The sequence below is a fragment of the Ursus arctos genome, unplaced genomic scaffold (genome assembly GCF_023065955.2).
Source record: "Ursus arctos isolate Adak ecotype North America unplaced genomic scaffold, UrsArc2.0 scaffold_3, whole genome shotgun sequence".
Classification (NCBI taxonomy): Eukaryota; Metazoa; Chordata; class Mammalia; order Carnivora; family Ursidae; genus Ursus; species Ursus arctos.
This window is the reverse complement of record NW_026622985.1, coordinates 78751204-78776963: the sequence shown is the minus strand read 5'-3', so window position 1 is coordinate 78776963 and position 25760 is coordinate 78751204. Positions and strand designations below refer to the sequence as shown.

The window sequence follows — 25760 nt, the reverse complement described above, 5'->3', positions numbered from 1 at the left end:
CTGCAGATGAATACTTGGGAGCCATCAGCACTCCGGGGATCCAGGGGTGCAGGGATAGAAAGTGCATGGGATAGAAAGTATACCCTCAAAGTTGCCGGTCTTCCCTGAAGATGCAGCAAAACTCTGCATCTTAACGAAGAGAGATGAACACATGAGGACACCTGATTCTCTCCCCTGCAAGCTTGCTTGCACGCACGTGTCAGAGTGGCATAACCCTCAGAAACCTAGATCTGATGTCCCCTCCCCTCTCCAGCACGTCTGGGTTTAGAAGCCCTGAGAGGAAAGACACGGGTGGGGAATAAATGTCTGGAGTTGAGCAGGTTGTGGGACAGAAGTCAGTCCATGGGTGTGTTTTGGTCTCACTCTCACCCACTTCCCTTCTTTTCTTGCCCCTCAGCACCTGCTCCTCCGCCTCCCGGTCCGGACCCACGTCATCTTACCTAAAACTCCCAAATACACTCTTTGGTAATCTCTTCGCTGTCTGCCAGCAGGGTACCGCTTCGGTCGGACCGCATGTAGAAGCCGTTGGGCGCCAGCACCGTGAGCAAGTTGCTCCCGTGAAGCTCTATGCAGAAGTTGAGCGCAAACTTCCCCCAGGGGCGAAAGGTGCCGAAGGATGTTATTGACCAGAAGGATCCACCCTGTGCTGGGGAGGGAAGGGTAAAGGATGAGGGCCTCCAGCCTGAGGAGGCTGCGGGGAGGCGCGCCCTCCCTCCCTGGCCACCCTACCGGCCGGGGCTGGCAGGTCCCTCTACGGAAACGCGGGACGGCTGGTTTTTGTTCTGCCAACCCATTCCGGGGGCCTTGAAGTGTGAAAACAAACAGAAACTCCGTTTTTCTCGTTCTGGTAAGTAGGCTCTGAGAGGCAGGCCCTGAGTCGGAGTGGGGCTAAGGCAGGGCGAGCCCGCGAACCCCGGGCTGGGGAAGAGGAGCGCCTCACCCTGGAAGTGGTAGATGCCCTGGCGGCAGGGCAGCAGGTGAATGCAGTCGGGCTGATCCATGTTGCACTTCATGAGGTCGTGTTCCGACGAGGTGCCCACGTACCCGTAACGACCTCGCAATACGAGGAAGGGCCGGTTAGCTAATCGAATCCCAAATTCCTCGTTGGGGCCTGAAAGAAATAGAAGGGAGGGATCTGGATGAGCTGCTTTTAGATGCTTTCCCAGGTAGAAGCAGGAAGAAGGACGCCAGTGTTGTCAACATTTCAACAATTACTGAACACCTACTATGTGCCGGATCTTAGGCTGGGTGCTTATGCAATGTTTGCGAAAGCACTTAGTACCGTGTGGAGCCCAGGAGGTTTTAATATTCTTGCTTCCTTTGAGGTGTGTCCACCTATTTCATCTTCACGAGGATCCTGCGAGGCAGGCAGGGTGGATATCACCGCCAACGGTAACGGAGCCAATTAAACTGTGGCTCAAAGAGGTGTTTGCCCAGGTGAGGAGAAAAACTCAGTGATTCAGCAAATACACAGACCCAAATCTTCTGACCCCAACTCCAGTGCTTTTTCTATTATATCGCAGCTCCCTCTGAAGGTTTCTCTGACTTGGAATAACCAGGCAGGAGGCCCGCTCTCCTCACCTGGAATGGTGGCATTGGCCATCAGCAGGCCGTTGTCTACGATGCCCAAGAAGCGTCCGTTGGGAGACTGCAGGATGATCTTGCCGCAGTTCCAGTGCACGTGGAAGAAGGTGTCAGCCTCCATCGGGTGCCCGTTAGCCACCACTGTCCTGTGGCGCCTCTGGAGAGATTACAGGGAGCAGAGAAGAGAAACAAGGACACAATCTCAGCTTTCTTCCCGTCATTTTTATTCCTAGATCCTTTCCCCCATCCCAACCACTAGCTGTCTTCATTCTCCCAGGGCGTGATTTATGCTTTCACAACCTTTTTTTTTTTTAAGATTTTATTTATTTATTTGACAGAGAGAGAGAGCGCGTGCGCACACAAGCAAAGGGTAGTGGGAGAGGAAGAAGTAGGCTCCCTGCAATCCCAGGACCCTGAGATCATGACCTGAACCAAAGGCAGACGTTTAACTGACTGAGCCACCCAGGCGCCCCGTTTTCACATCCTTTTTGGAAAACATACTGTGGCCTCAGTCTCCCACTTCCCCAGTCTTTGCTATATCCCAGAGTTCATCATCCAAAAAGGACCTGGATAACTACATGGAGAGAAATAAACCTCAGCCCAGACTCCAAAATCATTTCAGAATGGATGACAGAGATAAATGAAAGTAAAACCATAAAACATCTACAGGAAAACATAGGAGAAATTCTTCATAACACTGGGGCAGGCAATGATTTATTGGAACCAAAAAGTCACTAATCATTTATAGAATGGAGAAATTGGACTTCATCAAAATAAACAACTTGCTGCTCAAAAGACACTATTAAGCAAATGAAAAGGCAAGCCACAGATCAGGAGGAAACACCTACAATACATATATTTGGCAAAGAACTTGACTTTAGAACATAGAAAGAACTCTTACAACTTGATAATAAGATAACCCAATGACAAATGGGCAAAAGATTTGAACAGACACCTCTCAGAGAAGATATACACATGGCCAATAAGCACATGAAAAGATACTCAACATGATTAATTATAAGGGAGATGCAAATTAAAGCCACAGTAAGATGCCACTGCACATCCGTTAGAGTGGCTAAAATTAAAAAGACAGACAATACCAAGTGCTGATGAGGTCGTGGAGCAATTAGAACTCCCATACATGGCTGGCAAGAATGTAAAATAGTACACTCACTTTAGAAAACTATTTAACATTTTCTTAAAAATGTAAACATGGGGCACCTGGGTGGCTCTGTCGGTTAAGCATCTGCCTTCAGCTCAGGTCATGATCCCAGGATCCTGGGATCAAGTCCTGCATCGGGCTCCCTGCTCAGCAGGGAGCCTGTTTCTCCTTCTGCCTCTGCCTTTCCCCCACTGCTTGTGCTCTCTCTCTCTCTCTCTCCCTCTTTCTCTAGCTTGCTCACTCTCAAATAAATAAATAAAATCTTTAAAATACATATAAACACACATTTATCACGGGACCCAGCATTTCTACCCCTACATATTTGCCTAAGATAACTGAAAATATAGCCCCACAAAAACACTTGTACACAAACGTTCCTAGCAACTTTATTTTTTTTAAAGATTTTATTGATTCATTTGAGAGAGAGATCGAGAGAGAGCACAAGCACGGGGGAGACGGAAAAGCAGGCTCCTTGCTGAGCAGGGAGCCCGACATGGGGCTCGATCCCAATATCCTGGGATCATGAACTGAGCCGAAGGCAGATGCTTAACCGGCTGAGACACGCACAATTTTATTCACAATAGCCCACACCAGAAACGACTCAAGTGTTCATCAACAAGCAAATGGATAAACAAATTAGGTTTGTGTTGATGACTAGTAGTATGGAACACTGCTCAGCAATAAAAGGGGACAAACTACTGATACACGGATCATGAATGAATCTCAAAAACATTATGCTGATGAAAGGAAGAATGCATACTGTCATACGGTGTAAGCCCATTTATATGAAATTCTAGAGTAGGCAACTCTGATCTCTAGTGACAGAGTAGTAACAGTGGGAGAGGGGAGGCCAAGGGGGAAGGGGAACTGACTACCAAGGGGCAAGAGGGAATTTCCGTGGTGATGGAAATACTCTCTAACCTGTGATTGCGGCATGCATAGGCATACACATTTGTCAAAACTTATTGAATTGTACATTTAAATGAGTGCACTTTATTGTATATAAATTGTGCCTAAATAAAGTTGCTTTTTCTTTTTTTTTAAAGAGAACCCATTGGATGAAATTGGGCCCATTGGTTGAAAATTGACAAGGGCCTCCACAGTTCACCTCAGCATCTGGTCACCTGCCTTGAAGAAGGAGAAAGTACGCCTAGAATGGGAGAGCTCAGAGATCAAGGGTTCTCTTGCTCAGAAGGCCAAGGTCTCACCTGGGCTAGGTAGCAGCCATTGGCTGCACGAAGCTGCAAGGCGGAGCTCTCATCATCACATTCAAACTGGAACAAGGACATTGGAGTTATGTGCTCAGAGGCAGCACAAACCTCAACATCTGCAGAGAAAGAACATGTCAGAAGGAGCCAGAGTCTGGCCTCACCCTCAGTCTCAGCCCCTCCTCCACACTTTATGTCTCGGTGCCTTCTGTTTTCCCTTCTCAGCCTTGACCCCTCTCTGCGGACCACAGGAGCCTGGAGAAGACCCAAGGTCCTACCCATAAAGCCCATGCCCCTGCCTTATCACCCTGCTCCGTGGTCTAAGAGATCCTGTTGGGACCCCAGGATCTTCCTTATCAGCAGGTTCAAAAATCTTTGCTGAACTCCAACACACTTTTCTCTTCTCAGCAGCCAGCTCTCCCTCCCTCCATAGCTGTCTTGGACCCAGCACTTGCCATAGACGATGGAGAGGAACTTCCGAGTCTTTGACCTGAGGGTGATCCAGGTGGGACAGCGCTGTAGGACGAACCACTCCTCACCCCTGTGGGGATTGGAGCCCAGGCCCAGGAGCAGGCGTGCGCCCTGTGGGTACAGCATGCCTCCTTCTCCATCGCTCAGTGCCACGAGCCCTCCAGGCCGCACCTGCATGTGAAAAGCTGTCTGTGTGGAGGGTTGGGGGACCAGCCGGTCTACGTGGGACAAGAAGAAGTGTGCTGAGGTCTCCAGGTGGTAGCAGCCATCTTGGAAATGCAACAGGAAGCCACATTCCTCCAGGCAGGGAACTGGCGCATCCACCCAGACGCGGCCCACGGTGGGGTCAGCCCGAGCGTAGCAGTGGTTGACAGGGCTGTAGAGGATCACATGGACGTGCAGGGCTGGCCGGGGGGTCCACATGTGGTAAGCCGAGAGGACCCTGGAGTTGCAGAACACATCTTCACCGTCAGACTCCAGATAACGACCACTAATAATGCATTGGAGGGTCCACTTGCCGTTGCGGTGGAAACGCAGGAGGAAGCAGCCGTGGTGGCTCGTCCTTGGCCGGCCGTAGCACAGACTGCCATCTGCCTCGCACAGGAGGTAGAGGCCCTGCAAGCCCCTTAGTCGTACCACGGCCTGTGCATCGTGCTCGTTGCTCACCAAGATCTCCCAGGTCTGCAGGCGTTGGGAGGGAGAGGAAGGCAGTCAGCAATGCCAAATGACTACGCCAGGGAATCCCATCCCCATCACCCCTGGCATCGCCCGAGAACTTCATGGGGACCAACCACCTTCCCCTCCACATCAGCCTCCACAGCAACTGTCAACTCTCCCACCCTCTCATCCAACACTCATCAAAGGATTTCCGGAGACCTCTACTACTGGAACCAGAGCGCTTCGCAAGATCCCAAGAGAAAGAGACAGCCAGCGGAGAGGGAACACAGCAGGGGGAGCGGGAGAGGAAGAAGCAGGCTCATAGCGGAGGAGCCTGATGTGGGGCTCGATCCCAGAACGCCGGGATCACGCCCTGAGCTGAAGGCAGACGCTTAACCGCTGTGCCACCCAGGCGCCCCCCAAGAGAAGCTCTACATGCCTACCTCTTCCAGCTCTCTCTTACTTGGTGGCTTCCTTCAATGACTAATTTTCTAAGAAGTGCTTTGGTTTAAGTTTTACTTTTCTCTTCCTCACTGTTGCCCTTGGACAGCGCACTAGCTAACACTCCCCTCCCCAAAGCCCACCTCCCCAGCATGGCAGGAGAAAATCAAGACCTCTTACAGGCAGGCCCAGGCTCCAGGGATAAGGATGGGAACACACACGGCTGAGATGCAATCATCTAATTCAGCTGGGATCAACCCTGCTCTAAAAGAGAGCCTTGCTACCGCCTCGCTCTGGGGTAGCCTTGCAGGGTTGCCCTCTCGCAGAGGGCTTGTAGAGGTCCCCATTCCCAAACCGCAGCTGAACAGAATCACGGGCCCTGCAGTCCCTCCCCTGGACGCCCACCATCCTGCCTTCCAGCCTGGGCTCTTCACCTCTCCTCTTTGTGATGACACGACCAACACCTGGGGTGTTGGGGTGGAGGGAAGAAAGCAGCCAGAGAAGGCAAGGCAGCAAAGGCTGAGGCTTTGGCTCTCGACAGGTTTAGAGAGGGGGAGAGGGAGCAATGGGGACCTGTGAGCAAAAGCCTGGGGTAGGAGGGTCTCGGCCGGCAATGGCAGAGGCTAGGAAAATGATTGAGAGTGTACCGCAGACACACACACACACACACACATACACATGCGGGTGAGAGCCTGGCCACTGGTAAAGAGGACTCCAGTGCAGGTTTGCTTGGTTACCTGTCTCCGGCCCAAACCCTTTGCAGTAGCAGTGACCGTGTTCTTATACGCCTCAAACGTGAGGTAGGATCCCGCCCAGCTGATAAGCCCAACCCTCAGCTCCTCGGGCTTGGGTCTCCGCGTCCACTCCACCTCCTCCATGGGGCCGGCGCCACGGTGATGACTCCGTCCGGCCCAGCCTGCCCCCCAGTGGTGTGGTTCCACAGGCCATAGGGCCTGGAATCAGGCCTGTAGCACCCACCAGAAGACGGTCCCAGAGGGAATTTCTCAGGCAGAGGCTGGCCCAGGGCCCAGCGCCTCTGTGACCCGGGAGCATTGTGACTGTGAGGGCTGCCTCTCATCCATGGTGGGGAAAGGGCACTGGCCCAGCCACGTCAATCCACAGCCCAGAGGAAGTGGGTCTAGGGCGTCTGGCATTCAGCTCCCCCCCCCGCACAACTCCCGGCACCGACGTGGCTGAGCTAAGACAGGGATCGGAATTTCGGCCTGTGCCAGCGATCACCTGTAACTACAGGCAAGTGCCTTCCCTTCTTCACTTGTTTCTCATTTTAATCACAGGATAACAACCCCTTTTCTCCCCACAAAGTGGGGTCTGCTTGGCTCCCTTGGGACTCAAGTGTTTTTAAAGTTCAAGGTATCCGGGAAAAATCTATGAACTTTTACAGCCCTTGAGAGAATGAGGCCAAAATGTCTCAGAAGGTGCTTTTCAAGAAGTGAGGAAACCCTAGACAGATAACCAGCAGGGATCAAATTACTCATATTCATCAGGAAAGGCTAAGAGAAGGGGAAGGAAAATGTTCTAGACGGGGAGAGCACGGGGCATCTTCCTCACAATCCCCAGCCGCACTGCTGCTGGGCTGCCCCTAAGGATCCCAGACCTCCCCCTCAAAGGGTCCCTGTTGGCCAACAGCCTCTGGGACTCATTTCCTATAGAGCTCCTGGAGAAAATCAGTCCAGAACCTGGAGAAATTGACAATGTGAAAGGAGAAAGGCAAGAAGAAATAACGGTGGTGAGGGTAGGTTTTAAGCTTTGCTGGGATTCAAAGAATGGGCAGAGTGAACCACACCTGGAGAACAGCCCACAGTCCTGGTTCCATACACGCATTTTCCTAGTCCCCACGGTGCGGGTGGGGTAGTACAGGGCAGGGGTGTCTTCCCAGGTAGAAAGAGTTTCAGTGCACAGTGAGGAACTCTAATCCCCAGGGATTAAAAGGGCCCTACCGATGTTTTACAGAGTACGGCTAATAGACTACCAGGGACAGAATCATCTGCATTATTTCTAAGATGCGTATTTTTGGGCTTCAGAACAGTCTTAATGAATCATATTTTCTCAAGTGCACCTCAGGACCCTATTTTTAATAAATACCCCCCCCAATTTTAATGTTCATGGTAATCATTAAGAACCACTGCTAGGAGATGGAGAGGCGTGGGACATATGGGATTTACAGAATCATGAAGGTAGAGCCTGTCACCCTCAGCAAAGGCCCCCTGGAATTGGGGAGGAAATGTTACTTCCTCCACTGGAACCTCTGAAGTACATCCAGCCTCAAGAATAAGGAGGGAGAAGTTGAGCGAGATGAAGGCAGCGGGGTGTGAGCACACGCCGTGGGACGGGGGCTGGCTCTGCAGCCTTAGCTGCTTCGAGCTTCGCCCATATCGTATTGTCCCTTTGTACCCAACAACCTAGCCCCCCCACTTCCAGGCTACAGACGACACCATGTACAAACCACAGCAAATTTATTACTCAATATCCAGTACCACGTCCTAGCACCACCCGGAGCCCTCACCTTCCCTCCCTACCTGGCCCCAAGGGTACACCCGCAATGGAAAAAACAAAAGTAAACCCAGATCCCTGCTCCTCCTCTGGAAGAAGGGGCCTTAGCCCTGGAAGTCCCTTCCACAGGTCCCAGCAGGCAGGAGAGCGGACCCCTCCGTGCCCGGAGAGTGAGGCTCCAGGCTCCAACGACAGAGAGAACATGCAGGCAGGAGCAGAGGCCTGTGTCTGTGGGAGAGGAGTGGGAGGGAAGGGCACTGCCTGAGGAGTCCGGGAATCTGGCCATCCCGGGATGCACGCGGGAGCTTCCGGGCAGCAGGGGCCGGCCCCTGGGTGGTTAGCGCTTTGACAGCTCATGGGACAGCCAGTCGAGCCCATCATACAGGCCGGTGCCTTGGGTGGCACAGGTGGCCTGGACGTACCACTGTGGGGAGAAGGAAAAAAACATCAGTAGCAGGGAAGAAAGGGGGATCACCCCCCCCCCGTGGCTCCCTTGGGAGAGGCAGGACCCTCACCGTGCGGCTGCGCAGGTGCTGCAACCCCAGCTTGTCGGTCAGCTCGCTCACGGGCATGGCGTTGGGCATGTCCTGCTTGTTGGCAAACACCAGCAGCACCGCATCCCGCAGCTCGTCCTCCTGCAGCTGAGAGAGGTGAAGGCGATGGAGGCTGGAGTCCCAGTGGAGTCTTCAGGCCTCCCCTTCCCTGCTGTGTAGGGGAAGCCCCCCTTTCTACCGTCTAGCGTATTTGTGGGAAACATGTAATATTGCGTAGTCTACTGCTAAACACAAGACAGAGAGCCATAAATCAGCTTGACGCCATCTGGCCTTAACTCCAGAAAGAGCCTTTTTCTAATGACTTGCCCTAGTCAAAATGTCAAAATTTCCAGATGGAAAAACAAGAACGTAAGACGACGTTTCTCTCCACCACATATAATTCCCCTTTCCCCACCAACTCCTCAGATGTGAAGACGTGAGCATTCAAGGATAAAGTCAGTCCTATGCTTTTTTACCTGACTCCAATTGAAAACAGAGTGAGATATGTCTTGTGACTGTGTCCACAAAGAGAAACACCTTCAAGGCCTGTGAGACATCTCCTGACTTTCACCCTAGCACAGAGATCTCAGAGATCTGTCTCCAAACAAGGGCTCAGTTCCCGGGACTCTGGGTGCTCACCATCTTCTGGAGTTCATCAGCAGATTCCTGGACCCGCTCTCGGTCATTACTGTCCACTACGAAGATGAGGCCCTGGGCGGGAAGGAAGAAAGGACAAGCGATCACTCCCACCTGGGACATAACCTAGTCTGGCTTTTTCTCTTTTTCCCATCTTTGTGTCTAAACCTTCTCATCTAATATATTTTCACTAAGGCTCTGCAGACATGCTGGCACCAACCAGAGACACCCTGCAAAGGATACAGCCTCTGCCTCAGGCAAGCAGTGTAGTCAGAAGTGCAAGGGGAACAGGGAAAGACGAGACGAGAGCTAAATGAGGCAGCATGAGTGTGCCTGGCTGGCTCAGTCGGTAGAGCATGCAACTCTTGATCTCAGGGTCATGAGTTCAAGCTCCACGTTGCGAGAAGAAGCGATGGATGGATGGATGGATGGATGGATGGATGAGGCAGCATGGCCCCAGAGCCCTGCTTCTCAGGAGAAGCTAAGGCGGCTAAGTCTCCGAAGACTAAAGCCTTTTCTGAAGGATGAGTAGAGGTAAGCCTACAAATGGGGATAGATAGGAGAGAAAGGTTTTTTCCTGGCTTGCGGGCCCCGTCTAGGCCCACATCTCAGTTTCTGTAGCCCTAACACGTTTTCTCCTGGGGTTGGGGAGCCCCACCCCACCTGAGTGTTCTGGAAGTAGTGCCGCCACAGAGGCCTAATCTTGTCCTGGCCTCCCACGTCCCAGACTGTGAAACAAATGTTCTTGTATTCCACTGTTTCCACATTGAAGCCTGGAGATAATTGGAAAAAAAAAAAAATATGAGAGCAAAGTCCTAAAAGAAAGGAACTCTCTAAATCTAGGTGGATTCATCAGGGACATAAAACCAGAAGCACTGATCAAGTCCCATGGGAAGTGAACCCAGGAGGATAGGCAGTCCACAGATCAGGCGGGGCTGGGTCACATTCACCCTGCCTCGGCACCATCCAGCAACTAAAGGGAAACTGTGACCCACTTCTCAGGTAGCAGTGTCTGGTGTCAGGGTCAGCTCCCTGCACAGAGATAAGGGCTCAGGCAGAATGGGTAGCGAACCCTGGGAAGGCCTGCCGCCAGCCGCCCGCCCCTCCCGGCCTCGCCTCAGAACTCACCTATGGTGGGGATGGTGGTGACAATCTCCCCCAACTTCAGTTTGTACAGGATTGTGGTCTTGCCAGCTGCATCCAAGCCAACTGCAAGGAGAGGGGCACAGGGATGGAGACGGGAGCGAGGGAGCCCTCTAGAGACCAGGGAAGGGGAGAGGCCAGGACAGCTGATGGAGACGGGGGCGGAGAGCCCAAGCGCCTGCAGGTGCGCGCTGTTCTCTACCTTCGAGGCCTTAAGAGCAGACTGGGTGGTGAGCACCAACTCGTGCCCCAAAGCGGGCGAGAGACGGGAGAGGGCTAGGGGGTAAGGGACATAGGATGAGGGCCGCACTCCTTTTAAAAGTCGTCTCCAAGGGCGGAATCCTCCTCCCTTCTTACCAGCCGGGCTGGAGCGGAGGGAGCTTCACCCCACCCAGGCCCGGAGCTCCCGGGCTCAGGCCCCGGGGTCGGCGCTGCAGACCGCGACCCCCCCCGAGAGCAGTGACTCCGGGGGTTAGGAGGTGGGTGACTCAGGGTCAGAGACCCGGCTGAGCTGGGCTCGGAGGGACGCGGGGGCGGGAGGGCTGCGCGGGGGCCGACGCTCCGGTCCGGGCCGCGCGTTTGATGTGCCTCACCCATGAGGATCCGCATCTGCTTCTTCCCGAAGATCCGCGAAAAGAGCGCGGACACGGTGAGGCCCATGGCGGGGCCCGGGGGAGGGGGTGCGGGCGCGGACGCGGGGTGCGGGCTGGAACCGGCCGGCCGCTGGGGGATGGGGCGCAGCAGCAGAAGGAGGAGGCTCCGCCGCTGCCTCCGCGCGTCCCGGCCCGCCCTACGTCATCGCGGGTCCGCCCCCGGCCGGGCCCCGCCCCGCCCCTTCCCCGCCCCCAGGCCCCTGCTCCGGCAAAAACTGAAGCTTCGCGAGTCTCCGCAGCCTCGCGCGTCCCGCGCCGGCTTTAAAGAGGGAAAGGGTCTGGGTGTCTCCTCGTTTCTAGAGCGGTGGCAGGTCTGTGGCTGCTTCACCGAAGCCCGAGCGGGGCTGAGGAAAGTATACAATGCTCCACCACGGCCCCCGGCCCCCAGCTTAAGTGGCCGGCCCCTGGGCTTTGGTTTGTCGCGTCTAGCTCACCCTGAGCTCCGGTTTAGCTCTTGCGAACTAGCATCATCCACTGTGTGCACCACCCTCCTAGGGGAGCAAGCTCTGTGCTCATGTCTTAGTCCTCTCTTTGGCGCCCTCAGCGCCCAGAGAGGGGCTTTGAGCGTTGCAGGTTGTTCAAGTGACCGTGGAATCTCGAGAAGAGCGCGCGGGAGATGGAAAAAGAAGGTGCCCAAGCGCTAGGGGCCTTCTCGGTTTCGCAATCAGCAGAACCTCTTCCTGCATTCAGGAGAACAATGCCTTTACTTCCATGGCCCAGAACACAATGTCCTTCAGCTGACCCAGGCGGCTTTTCTAAAGCGTCTTCACTTTGCCACAGACCTTGGAACCCGGATTTTTAATGCCCACCTATCCAGGAATTTATGAAACTCTTGTGGCCCTAGATTCAAAGTGCTTTCCTCACTCAGCAACGAGGGGAAATAGCAAGACAGGAATTAATTTCAATTTCTTCTACGACAGAGACTGGGTCAGTGCCAGGCACCTAATAAATGCTTAACAAATATAGTATTTGGTTTCGATGAACCAAATAGGCTGCTCAGTGGAGCACGGGCAAGTGATTTGAAACTGGAGTGCCAGTAGGCTTCTAGGATCCATTGCTTATGGACGGGACATGGTGAGGTGAGCTGAGAATCTGAGAACCTTCATTCATTCACTCATTCAACAAATATTAAATGCCCACTCTGTACCATTGTTCCAGGTCTCAGTTCAAATCCCTTTTTTTGAGGGCTTAGCTTCACCGATCCTCACAACCTGTTATTTTCTACAAAAGGAAACTAATATCGGCTCTATCTCATGAGATAATGGTGAAGGTTAAAATGATGAAACAATATATCTGAATGTTTTGTATAGTGCAGCTGGATTTTATCTGGGCCACTAAGAAATTAACTGGGTCTGAACAGACCTCCAGGGTCCGCCCCATCCTGACCTGAAAAGTCTGTAAAGAGAACAGGCTTTGGGCACCAGGTATGAGTGGGTCCACGACTTTCCTTTACTTAAACTTCAGCCATAGACTTGCATTTTTAAGAAGGCTTTTCACAAGGCTGAAGAGTGCATTTAAGAGTCTCAGTACAATAATAGAACTAGTGGTGATGGAGTCCGGTCAGGTCCACATCTTTAGCTCTTTTAATTAGCCTCTTCCTTTCCATCCCCGTTTTCCTTGCCCTATTTCACTACCATCTCTTCCTCAGGACAGAAATGGCCTCTTTACCAGTCTCCTGCCCCTTGGTATCTTCAACCTGTCCTACAAGTCTGGATAATGCCACTCAAGATTAAAATGTTTTAGTGGCTTCTTAGCCCCCAAGATAAAGTCTAAATGCCTTAATTTGTGTCTCCACCTATTGTGCCCGCCCCATCTGTTGCCAACCTCCTTCACATAGCCTAAGCTACAGCCATGAAGTGATTCTCAATCACTTCCGGGTGAGCCAGGCTCTCTGCTGCCCTTGGAGTCCTAGCAATCTTTTCCCTCTGCCTGGAATGCTAATCTCCCTAATCTTTAGTGAGGGGACAATTGCCACTCATGCTTCAGATCCCCAGGTATTTTCTCTGAGAATCTTCTCTGCCTCCCCTAGACAGGCCGCCCTCCTCTTAACTCCCATATCACTTTGAATATACCCGGACATACTATTTGAGAGCAGGAATTGTGTTTGTATCTCTGGTTTCTCACTAGATAGAAGCTCCTTGAGGGCAGGACTTTGTCTCTTCATGGTGATCACCTGGAGCAGCACTTGGTATGTTGAAAGTTGGACAGATACAGATAGGATTCCTGTGTGACCTTGGTCATGTTATTTAACCTCTCATGTTTCCACCCACTGAGCAGAATAACTGCAAGGGCTAAATATCAAAACTCTTGTGAAGGTCCTGGAATACAGTTGGCACATTGGATGGAGGTCATGGCTATAGGGTGCCCTCTACATATATTTGTTGAACCAACTCAGCAGAACTCAGGAAGGGTGCTAATAATTATTATGCTATACACCTAATATGTGCCGAAACTGTCCTATCAACGGTTGCAGTTTTCGTGGTCTAAATGGGGGTCTCGTTGATCTTTAGGGACAGAGATACTGAGCCCCAAATGTGGGGAAGGGTCGCTCATCCGGCTGTTTGAGAAGGACTCAGTGCGACGTTGCCCACTGTCTCCCGTTCATCGTAGCCCGAGGGTAAGCTCAGGCGCCCCCACCAAAAGATTACCACTCCTGAGTCCCCGACTTTGCTTGCTGGGCGCTCGCAGCCCTGCTTCGTCCGGAACAGGCCCCCTCCCACCCACCGGCCGAAGTAGCCCCGCCCACCTCGCGCCCACTCGGGGCGGAGCCTGTTGCGTCCCGCTGTCGTCACTTCCAGTAGACCCGGAAACGCCGTTTTCTGGCAGCTGTGGTTAGGAAGTCGTGATGGGGTTACGCTCGGTTTAAACCCTTGGCCGACCGTGGGCTGCGGGCCGGCCGGGACTGCTGTGGCCCAGGCAAGCGCGGAGCGCGGAGCAGCTTCTGGGACAGTACAGGCCAACCCTGGCGGTGTGCTACTCCCGTGCCGACGTCGCCCCGCCTCTAAGATAGGACCCACCCCCGCCCTCGGTGCCTGGGACAGGGCGGGCGCTTTTGCTAGGCTGCCGCGCGTCCGACATCCGGTCTCGGACAGCTGGGAGGTGCGGCTTCGGGGACAGTTCTCTCCCTGTCGTTTACTGCCCCCACCAAGGTCTTCGCGACCCTCTTCTGGCTGACGTCGAGCAACCCGTTCTGAACATGGAGAAGTTTGGCATGAATTTCGGGGGCGGACCGAGCAAGAAGGACCTGCTGGAGACCATTGAGACGCAGAAGAAGCAGCTCCTCCAGTACCAGGCGCGTCTTAAGGATGTAGTCCGCGCCTATAAAAGTCTCCTGAAAGAGAAGGAGGCTCTAGAGGCCAGCATTAAGGTGCTGTCGGTATCCCACGAGGCGGATGTGGGGCTCTCGGGTGTCCAGCCTCCAGGCCTCTCTTTTCCTGACTCTGTGGATGACCGATGCTCCACTCACAGCGAGGATAGCACTGGGACCGCCACCAGCTTGGATACTGCGGCCAGTCTCACCAGTACCAAGGGTGAGTTTGGGGTAGAGGATGACAGGCTGGCTCGTGGACCACCACCTCCAAAGTCCGAAGAAGCTAGCGGGTCGGAGAGTGGCGTTAGCAGTAGCAGTGGGGATGGACCATCTGGGGGTGGGGAAGTGGACAAACGACTGCACCAGCTGAAGACTCAGTTGGCTACTTTGACCAGCGCTTTGGCTACAGTCACCCAGGAGAAGTCTCGCATGGAAGCTTCTTACCTGGCTGACAAGAAGAAGATGAAACAGGACTTAGAGGATACCAGTAAAAAGGCAGAGGAGGAAAGGGGCCGTCTAGAGGGAGAATTGAAGGGGCTGCAGGAGCAGATAGCAGAAACCAAAGCCCGACTTATCACCCAACAGCATGATCGGGCTCAAGAGCAGAGTGACCATGCCTTGATGCTTCGTGAACTCCAGAAACTGCTGCAGGAGGAGAGGACCCAGCGCCAGGACTTGGAGCTTCGGCTAGAAGAGACCCGAGAAGCCCTGGCCGGGCGGGCATATGCAGCTGGTCAGATGGAAGGGTTTGAGCTGCAGACCAAGCAGCTGACCCGTGAGGTGGAGGACTTGAAAGGTGAGCTGCAGGCTCTTCGAGATGAGAAAAATCGGCCCGACCCTCGGCTGCAGGAGCTTCAGGAAGAGGCTGCCTGCCTTAAGAGCCATTTCCAGGCTCAGTTGCAGCAGGAAATGAGGAAGGTAATTATTGTCATCTCCTTCAAACGTTAGTAACTTAGCCTAAAGTGGAAAATATTAGGGTTTTGTCTCTTTGGGTAATTAGAGCTAAGTGGCACCACTGTCAATTTTTGATGTTATTCAGAAGGTTGCGCTGTGTTGACAGTATCCACAGAATGTGCTTCCAACAGGATGTGAACTTCCTCAGTATGGGCTGGTTCAGAGCCAGACCTCTCCGAACTTCTGGGCCTTGGCATCTTATGGGCTGTGCTCCGTGGACCAGTATAGTGGCAGCTGTGCAGTGAAGGAGTGTGTCTGCCTATGGGCATATGCATTACATGGGGGCAGTATATGCCTATAGGTGGGGGGCTGGGGGTTGGGGCGGGGCGGTACCAAAGGAATCTTCTCAGAAGGAACCTCTTGTAATTGCTTCTAGTCAATTTGCCTGTTCTGGAAAGCTGTGCTATTTTACAGTGCTCCTTTCAGTGTGGAGAGGGATCCAGCGAGTTTTGAACCTCCGGGAATATTGGGAGAGGAAAAGAAAGTCCTATGATTTCTTAGTAGGATTTGGGGAAACAGATGATAAACAAAGATAACACACTTCACGTGTGAGCCTTGTGTGCGACAGGAGAAGGTGGAGGCACTAAAGCAGGACAGCAGCAGATCCACAGCGGTTCTTAATATTTGGTGTAATGTATCTCTGGGAGCAGAACCCAAACAGATTACGGGAACTTTCGTTAGTTTCCAAAGCAACAGAAAAATCCCCAGTTCCCCTTCTCACCAGGCCATCCCAATCCTGTGACCCGTTTGCTCCCCTCTCTTGCTCTCTCAGTTTGCCGTGGGCCCTCGTGGCTTTTCTGGATGCATATCCATCTGTTCCCTTGTTTTACAGACAGCCCTGGCAGAAGATCAACTACGCCAGCAATCTCAGGTGGAAGAGCAGAGGGTGGCGGCCCTGGAGAATCAGATATCTGAGGTGTCCGAGCTGCTGGGCACCTATGAGAAAGCCAAGCAGAAGGACCAGCTGGCCATCCAGAAGCTGAAGGAGCGCATCCTGCAGCTGGACCTGGAGAACAAGACGCTGGCTCTGGCCGCCTCCAGCCGGTCCCCCCTAGACAGCCATGGAGAGGAGTCCAGTCTGGATGTCAACGTCCTGAAGGATAAGATGGAGAAGCTGAAGAGGCTGCTGCAGGTGGCAGCCAGGAAGAGCCAGGTGACCCTGGACGTGGAGAAGCTCTGTGACCTGGAGATAATGGCCAGCTCGGAGGCCGCCGACGGGGAGAAGGCCTCTGCGCTCTACTACCAGCAGGAGCTGAAACAGCTGAAGGAGGAGTTCGAGAGGTACAAGATGAGGGCCCAGGTGGTCCTCAAGAGCAAGAACACCAAAGACGGGAATCTGGCCAAGGAGCTGGAGGAGGCCCAGGAGCAGCTCGCGGAACTGAAGGAGAAGTATATCTCCCTGCGGCTGTCCTGCGAGGAGCTCGAGCGCCAGCAGCGGCAGGAGGCCGAGGAGCGGAAGCAGGAGCTGGCCCGGCTGCAGCAGGCCCACCGGCAGGAGCTGGAGCGCAGCCAGCTGGACTTCAGGGACCGCACGCTGAGACTGGAAGAGGAGCTGCACCGGCAGCGGGACCGGGCCCTGGCCGTGCTGGCCGAGAAGGACTTGGAGCTGGAGCAGCTGCGCTCGGCGGCCTTGTCCTCCGCGCTGCCGGGACGCCGGAGCCCCGTGGGCGGCGGGGGGCCCGGGGACCCGGCCGACCCGTCTGCCTCCGACGGCCTGACGCAAGCGCTGCAGCTGGCCGCGGCCAGCGAGCCCACCTTCTTCCTGTACGCCGAGCAGCTGGCCCGCAAGGAGGTGGAGACGGCCGCGCTGAGGAAGCAGAAGCGCCGGCTGGAGGTGGAGGTGCGTCAGCTGCAGGACCGGCTGCTGGAGGAGGGCGAGCGGCACCGCGAGCAGGTGGGAGCCCTGCAGAGCCACATTGAGAAGAACATCAGGGACCAGAGTCGGGAGGGAGCCAACCTGGAGTACCTCAAGAACATCATCTACCGCTTCCTGACCTTGCCTGACGCGCTGGGCCGCCAGCAGACGCTCACGGCCATCCTGACCATCTTGCACTTCAGTCCCGAGGAGAAGCAAGTGATCATGCGGCTCCCGAGCGGTGCCAGCTGGTGGCCTTCTGGCAAGAGATGACGCCCTTTCCGCGGGCCCCTGACGTCTGTGCCTCTTGTGTGGGAAGGGGCAGGCTCTGGTTCTGCTGCCCCTTCTCTTACATTATCATTTTCTTCTTCACTGTGTTGAACTGGAAGAGTCTTTAATGTGGGGTGGGATTTTCTGCCAAACGCCATTAATGCCACATTGTCCTTGGGCCCTGGAGACGTCCCAGCAGTATCTTCGGGTGGTGCGTTTGTGAGGGTGGGGGGGAGATGAAGACTGGAAGGTGCCAAAGTTGGGGAAGTGATGAGACTTTTAAAATAAGACTTTCTGTCTTAGTAGTATGCTCCCAGCACAGAGCCAGGAGTAAATGTGACTCCAAAGGGAGTTCAGTCAGTTCTAAACTCTCACAAGGACCGGCTGTTCAGTCCCGTCTCATCACGATCCGAGTCTGGTCCTCCACTGCCCCAATTTTCTGGGGACATAAATCCGGGCTGGAGAGGGACCAAGAATTTTGAAATAGGGACAGATTGTCCCTAATGTCCACAGATTCTTCCACCCTGGAACGGGGAAGCTTGGGCTAGTTGGGGCTGGGGACGGCCTGGTCAGTCTGGACAGACACACCACTGTGGCCATCCTGTACAGGGCACCGAGCACCACATCTGCCCTAGGCATTTCCAGAGTAACCTGCTTTGGGCCTGAATAGGCTTATCATGGGCCTCTTGCATTTGACCCTGCCTTAACCTGTCTGCCTCAGGTCGGCCTGAGATTGCAAGGGAATGATTTTGCTAGCTTTTCCTCAATGTTGACCTTCCATTAAAAAAAAAAAATCCTGGCTTCTTACAGAGAAGGATCCGATTGGGAAACTGATCCTATCTGGATACAAAGAATTAGCTCAGAGATTTACAACCTCCTCCCCTCCTCCCAGCGGTTTCTGCCCTTGTAGGGACAGAGAAGAGGAGGAAGATTTGCTGATTCCAGAGGATTCTGTGACCCTCACAGGAAAGTGGTGGAAGTTTGGCGGAGGGGCTGGGGAGCCAGCTGCCTCTTAGATAGCATTCTGGCTAATCTCCCTGTCCCTGCAAGCCAGGGTGTTCATGGGTTACTGTCACCAGGGTATTTCACCTACTCCTTTGGGAGGTCATAGAGTTTCAGTAAATGATCCTCGTCTTCCCCACATGCGTTACTAAAATTTTTCCTCCTTCCTGGGTTTTTTTATGTTTGGTCTTGCACAAGTAGATTTAATCTACACGTAAGGAAAGGGGGCTTCAGCAATCTGGAAAGGAGGGACTCAGAAAAGTTGGGCTCAGACAATATCAGTTCTCCTATTCTATCCTTTACCCCCATCTGCTCTTGCTGGTTATAGAGATCTTTGGACCCTAAAGACCAGTGCTTTGTCACTGACTGGACTAACATGGATCTTTCTGTTATTTCATCATAGAGGTCTATTTTGTGAGGGTTTGGGGTGCAGAAGACTTTGATCAAATGATCTAATTGGGAGGTTGGGTGCCCTGAACTATCTACAAACAGCAGACTCAATGAAACAGATGCGATGTGTTCAAATGATAAACATACACCATAGAGTCATTAAATATGAACAGCCTGACCTCTGTGCTTAACAGTACTCTCTCTCTCTCTCACACACACACACACACACATACACAGAGTGTGAGTGTAAATGGTGAATAAAAATATGGAAATAATATATTAATCCATGAGTTTGAGGGGCTCCTGGGTGGCTCAGTCTGTTCAGCACCTGCCTTCGGCTCAGGTCATGATCTCAGGGTCCTGGGATCGAGCCCCGCATCAGGCTCTGCGCTCAGTGGGGAGTCAGCTTGTCCCTTTGCCCCCTCCTTCCCCATGCTCGCTCGCTTGCTCTCTCAAATAAAATCCTTAAAAAAATCCATGAGCTTGAATCTAGAGAGGAACATCTCAATGCTTTAACTTCCTCAATTACAGAACAAATTTTTCAGCCTCCAATTATGTGTGTGTATAAGCAGCTACACTAGAAAAAGCTCTCTCTGGGTTTGTTGGGCAGACTTGAAACTTCCATAATTGGTGCTTGAAACTTTAGAAGTAATCAGTTTTTTGGATGCTTTATATATTCTTCAAGTCAGGGTTCACAGTATCCTGGAAAAGTTTCTCAGGATTTCAAACTAAACTAAAATCATTATCTCCTAATTGCCTTACCTGATCCCCTTAAATGTAGCATATATTTTGATTGTTATTTCTAGGTGACTTTGGACAGCATAGAAAGATCCATAGTCACAGCTGCTTTCTAGGACTAATAATTCCTGTTAATTTTCAAGTATTGATATTTATAAGCTTGTGACCGTTCCCTACTGAGATGGAAAAGGCTTGGTCCGTTCCCACCCTTAAGAAGGACACAAGTTCTTTATCTCCTCACGTTTTCCTCCCAAATATGTTTTCCACTTACTTGACTGGTTTTCCTGTGCTAGATACTCTAAGAAAGGAAAGGGAGAGAGAGAAAAAGAATTGAGATCAGATACAGTCAGAGGAAAGTAAATTTTCTCTTGGCCATGGTTCCAGAATATCAGACCTTGCATGAGATGTGTCAATGAAGTAATGAGACAACCTTGTTTATTACCACAGAAATTGGTAGGATTGCTGAGAAGAACAGATGCAAGAAGGGGGCGGGAAGGCAAGTTGGTCATTCTAAGGGCTTTCTACTTTCCTTTTCCCCCCATCTCTTGTTGGGCATCTCCTCTCTGGGGAATAAACAGCCGTATAATCATGCCCTACATGTAAGTCCCCGTCCGTTACCCAGAACTCTAGGGCTCTTGGCCTTGTCTTGAGAAGCTGCCAGTACAGGGTTGTGTTTGGGAACTCTTGCCCACCGTGCCAGCGCCGTGTTGAGCCATTCACACCCATTTTATCATTTACTCCACACGTGTTGTCATCCTCTATTTTTACAGATGAGGAGAGAGTGGTTGAGATGTTCAGTTTGCCCAGGGTCATGTAACTGGCAGATGTCCGAACCAGGTCCGATGACCCAATGCCGGTTCAATCTGAGTGTTCTCCTGTCTTGTCAGGACTTTTGAGGGTGAGCGCCTGTCTCCACAGATGACTGCTAGGGATGGAGAGACTGATCTCTAGGTTGAACTGGGTTGGTTCAAATGGAGAGAAAGTCTCCAGCTATAAAATTTCAGTCAAGCGAAGTGGAGCTGGTCAGATGGACCAGCTGTAGAGTTAAACAGAAAACATTGGTTCTTTATAAAGAGTTCCAAAGCTGCCCTGTCCCCCAGGTTCTAGATGACTGCTAATTTTTAGGACTCGGATCACTAATGGAGCAAAAGGAGGGCTGGGTACCAGCTATTGCTATGGTGGGTTCCACCCGTAACCTCTAGTAAAGCTGGGGAATTAAAAACAGAACCCTAATGAATGGGTCACTTTACTGATCCTCGATCCCCTTTACTTCCTCCCCTCCTCTGTCTTCCCCTGCCTCCCTAGGCAGCCTGGTTCCCTACGCTTGATGGGGAGCAGGGAACCAGGTTCACACATTCTGGGTTGAAATCTCGATCTGATCACCTGTCAGTTCTGTGACCTTATAAATTAATCTTACTGAACTTAATTTTCTTAAAATGGGGATAACACCTATTTCAGGGTTCTATCCTCATCTTAAAGAAAAATTAAGTACATAAAGAACCAGCCCAATGCCCGAAACAAAGTAGGTGCTAAACCACATTAGATGCTTTTTTTCCCCCGAGAATGTGTAGGTGGCAGAATGGAAGTTAGACTGAGCTCTCTGGATTTAAGTCCAGTGTTTCTCAGCCACAAATGTTGCTGTAAGCAAAAGTAGAGATAACAATGGCCTTTTGTGGAGTGCCTGCAATGAAGCAGACTGCTAGCACTTTCCCTAGTTATTTTACTTAATCACCCCAGTCTTGTGAAGCCTATCTATTTTGCAAATGAGGACGTGGAGGCTTGGCAAAATGAGATGAATTGCCCAAGGCCCAGGGCTGGTAATGGCAGAATCGGGATGCAAACGTGTATCTGAGGCCTTGCTGTGCACCGTTGAAATATTTTGGAGGTTGGTAATTAGAGTAGGGTCCCTTGTCTTTCCTTAGTTCAACAGCTCTCAGGTCTCTGAAAACGCAGCTTCAGTCTCGGGAGTATCACGGGCCCTCCCCGAGAAGCCTGTGCCGGCAGCCTGGGGACTCCACTGGCCTGTCTGCCCGGCGTGGAGCTTAGGCAACTGAGCTGAGACTGGCAGGAGTCTGGAGGCCAAGCTTGTGGTGTTGGGTTTGCAGGCCTATGCTCAGTCACCTGGTCAGTTTCCGTTTTCCAAAACTAGGATCCTTGGCACTGTTCCCTCTACCTTCGCAGTCACACACACCCCCCCCCCCCCGCCCCGCCCAACCCTGGCAGTACGCTCCTACCCCTTCACGCTCAGCTGGAATGTCACTTCCTCCACGTCGATTCTTCTGATTCTCAGCCATGTGCAGGTGCTTCCTTCTCTGATGTCCTTCGGCACTTTTCTCACGCTGACCTTGGGCACGGTGATTTCCTGTACTTTTTTAAAAAAGATTTTATTTATTTACTTGAGAGAGCGAGACAGAGCACAAGCAGAGAGAGCTGCAGGCCGAGGGAGAAGCAGGCTCCCCGCTGAGTAGGGAGCCCCATACCAGACTAGATCCCAGGACCCTGGGATCATGACCAGAGCTGAAAGCAGACGCTTAACCGACTGAGCCACCCAGGCGCCCAACCCAATAATATTCTTTATAGGATTTTTCTTCCTCTTATAAAGGATCCTGTCAAGGATCACATGTTGCATTTAGTTGTCATATCTCTTTAGTCTTCTTTAATCTGGAATAGTTCCTTACCTGTTCATTATCTTTTATGACAGTGGCATTTTTAGATAATACAGCCCCCCCTTCTTCATTTTGAGTTTGATGTTTCTTCGTGATTGGAGGCTGGTTATACATTCCTGCCAGAATATTTTACAAGTGTTGTGATCTCAGAATATGACATCTTGAGGCAAATGCTATCCAGTTGTCCCTCATTGGTGATATTAATTGTGGTACCAAGACAGATGTCTGGTTTCCTCACTGTACGGGTAGTATTTTCTGCCTTGCTACTAGTAAGCACTCTATGGGGAGAGGCTCTAAGTCCCTGCAGATGTCTCGATCCTCTTCGAAGTTTCCCTCCTAAATTTAGCATCGACTGATGATAATTCAATCATTACTCTCTTGACCACGATGGTTGCAACATGGTTTGCAACTCCAGCATCTATCTTTTGGTCCTTGGTGTTTTCTCAGCAAGAGCCCTGCCTTCCCCATTGCTTATTTAATAGTTTATGTATCTATTTATTATTAGTATGAACTGATGGATTCCTATTTTTCCACAGCTTATAATTCACTATTTTCCTTCATTATTTTGGCTCAAATTTCCTCAGATTTGGTAAAAGTCCCTTCAAACTCCTGTGTTCTTGCGACATTCCCCCATCATTTCAGGCATAAATATGTGTTTCTGGCTCATCTTATGGGTTCTGTATCCCAGTCCTGAAATCAACAATTTCTCTGGGGATCCCTGGTTCCTTGTAGTGGAGACTGGTATTAGAAACTTAGTCTCTGGGAGCGATGTAAGCTCATCGTTACTGGGGGTTAGGTCCTCACAGCAGGCAGACATAGGAAATGTATGCATGTAACGTACACACGCACGTACCCATGTAGCTACGCCCATACGCCTACACGCCGTACAGATCATGAGTCCACACCCATACTTCCAACTCCAATCCATTTCCACACGGTGTTCCTGTATTTGTGTTTCCTTTCTTCTACAGCAAGAACCCTGGGATGGAGTCCTCTAATGTTTCATTAATATTAAATGTTTCATTAACATTTTAAAAGCAGGCAGAGTGAAAAGAGCATAGGGAGACAGATAAGAAACAACTGGAAAAGGAGGAGAAAGCCAGCAGAGGGGATGTCAAAGAATTCAAGGGAGAGTGAGTTTCATCACAGAGTGCTCAGCCCTGTCAAATTTTTAAAAAATTTATTTAATTAAAAAAAAAGATTGATTTATTTACTTGAGAAAGAGAGAGAGTGCAAGGGCAGGGAGAGAGGGAAAGTCTCAGGCAGACTCTGCACCGAGCACGGAGCCTGATGCAGGGCTCGATCCGAAGACCCTGGGATCATGACCTGAGCCGAAAGCATGAGTCGGACGCTCGGCGGACTGCGCCGCGCAGGTGCGCTCAGCTGAACAGACAGCGAGTACACGTGGGCTGTGTTTGCTGCGAGGAAGGCTCGCGGGGTTGCTGGCATTCAATCCAGAGCAATTTTGTATGGTCGCAATGTAACGAGCCAGGTACTACGTTTACATGTATCAAAGACCAGATTTAAGAGCTTCTCTCTGCCATGAATTTAATATTCATTATTTATCATCAAAACAACCTCATGAAGCATCATTATCATCCTCCTCCTTAGATCTGAGGCAACTGAAACAAAGAAAAGTTAAATAACTTGCCCAAGATCACATAGCTAGCTAGCAGTAAGGTGCAGGATTTGGGCCCAGGAAGTCTGGCTTTGGGGCTTGGGTTCTTTTTTTTTTTTTTTTTAATTTTATTTATTTATTTGACAGAGACAGCGAGAGAGGGAGAAGCAGGCTTCCCGCCGAGCAGGGAGACGGATGCGGAGCTGGATGTGGGGCTCAATGCGGGGCTCCATCCCAGGACACTGGGGTCATGACCGTAGCCAAAGGCAGGTGTTTAAGGACTGAGCCACCCAGGCGCCCCTGGGGCCTGGGTTCTTAATCATTACCCTACAATGGCTCTCTAGAACGGTATCACTAAGCTTAAAAGGACCAAATCCAAAGAATCCAGAGCCAGTTTTCCTGCTAAGTGAGTCTTCTGCTCTTATGGACCCTGTGATTACATGAGGCCCGTTGGGATAAACCAGGATCGTCTCCCTATTTCAATTCCTCTTTGCTGTGTAACCTGACAGGGTCTGGAAATTAGGACATGAACATCTGTGGGGGTCATTAGTCTGCCTACCACAGTATATATTTGGTAAATGGTTTACCTGGAAAGAATTTTAGCAAAAGCAAAAATGGGAAATGAAAATTCTCCCTACCGTCTTGGTAATAAAGGCTCCTTGTACTACCAGATGATTCCTAGCGATACTCTTTTCATGGGAAACCAGCAACACCTAGTGTCTCTCCAAATACATTTCAACAGAAAACACAAAGTGCCCTGTAATTACAAAGGTAGAAGAGAAGGTGCAGCTCCGTGCCTGATGGTAGAGAAAGGAAAGTCTCACCACTCGTAGAGGGAGAAGGCTGACGATTCTCTTCTTTCTGTTCTTTTCTTTTTTTGGCATAATGTTTTCAAGGTTCATTCACAGCTCTATCTGTTCTTTAGACCTAGTTGTGAGCCCCCACACCCATACATATATCCAGAAGTATTTGAATTAATTCTGTTTTGGCCAAGGCACAGTACTGGGCTCTGTGATAGAAGAAGAAAGATAAGCACACGATCCCCATCCTCAGAATGCTTCCAGTCTTACAGGACACACAAGACACACCTTGGCAGTTAAAGCATATCTATGTACCCGTTTACAAAACACTGGAGGTTTGATGGCCAAGAGCACCAGTTATAATGAGGCTTAGTTGTACATATATCAAAACCCAAAAGAACACTGGCTTCCATAGCAGAGAAATGCACTTCTTCTTGTGAAAGAATTTGTGTAGCCATTGGAAGCCCTTCAGAAAGTTACACATAGAGTTACCATAGGGCCCAGCAGTTCCACTCCAACATATACACCCAAGAGATTGAAAATATACTTCTGTAAAAAAACTTGCACACTAATGGCTATTAATAAATATCATAGCCACAAAGTGGAAACAACCCAAATGCCCTCCATCTGCTGAATGGATACAAAATGTGGTATAATCCACAGAATGGCATATTATTCAACCCTAAAAAGGAATGAAGTACTGATAACACGGCTCAGCATGCATGAACCTGGAAAACACGATGCTAACTGAAAGAAGCCAGACACGAAAGGCCACCTATTGTATGATTCCATTGATATGAAATGTCCAGAACCGGTAAATCCATAGAGACAGCAGGTCAGTCGTTGCTAGGGTCTGGGGAGCAGGGAGGGAAGAATGGAAGTGACCGCTAAGAAGCGCTAAGGGTTTCTTTTGGGGGTGATGTTCTGGAATTAGTGGTGATGGTTGAAGAGCTTTGTGCATATGTGAAAAACCCTAACAGCCATTGAATTGTACATTTTAAGTGGGTGAATTGTTTTATATGTGGATTATATCTCAATAAAGTTACTAAAAGCATGCTAGGAGGGTCAAGGAGGCAAAAATGGGTGATGAATGGGGCGCCTGGGTGGCGCAGTCGTTAAGCGTCTGCCTTCGGCTTAGGGCATGATCCCGGGGTCCTG

General features: G+C 51.2%; 3 protein-coding genes across 3 annotated transcripts; 1 reads left to right on the top strand and 2 right to left on the bottom strand.

The window, feature by feature from the left end:
- Positions 1-440: 440 nt before the first annotated feature.
- Positions 441-6401, bottom strand: FSCN3 (fascin actin-bundling protein 3). Its single transcript, XM_026514268.3, has 6 exons — positions 6261-6401; positions 4410-5106; positions 3955-4073; positions 1582-1741; positions 941-1111; positions 441-646 (listed from the first exon to the last, which is right to left on the bottom strand). Exons 1-6 carry the CDS (start codon positions 6399-6401, stop codon positions 441-443), a joined length of 1494 nt encoding a protein of 497 aa, XP_026370053.1.
- Positions 6402-7980: 1579 nt separating this feature from the next.
- Positions 7981-11137, bottom strand: ARF5 (ADP ribosylation factor 5). Its single transcript, XM_026510509.4, has 6 exons — positions 10940-11137; positions 10332-10412; positions 9867-9976; positions 9207-9278; positions 8550-8675; positions 7981-8458 (listed from the first exon to the last, which is right to left on the bottom strand). The coding sequence occupies exons 1-6, from the start codon at positions 11004-11006 to the stop codon at positions 8372-8374; spliced, it is 543 nt and encodes a 180-aa protein (XP_026366294.1). The 5' UTR covers positions 11007-11137; the 3' UTR covers positions 7981-8371.
- A 2651-nt stretch (positions 11138-13788) lies between these two features.
- GCC1 (GRIP and coiled-coil domain containing 1) lies at positions 13789-19055 on the top strand. The gene is made up of 2 exons (XM_026510498.4): positions 13789-15227; positions 16096-19055. Exons 1-2 carry the CDS (start codon positions 14196-14198, stop codon positions 17389-17391), a joined length of 2328 nt encoding a protein of 775 aa, XP_026366283.3. The 5' UTR covers positions 13789-14195; the 3' UTR covers positions 17392-19055.
- Positions 19056-25760: the final 6705 nt, after the last annotated feature.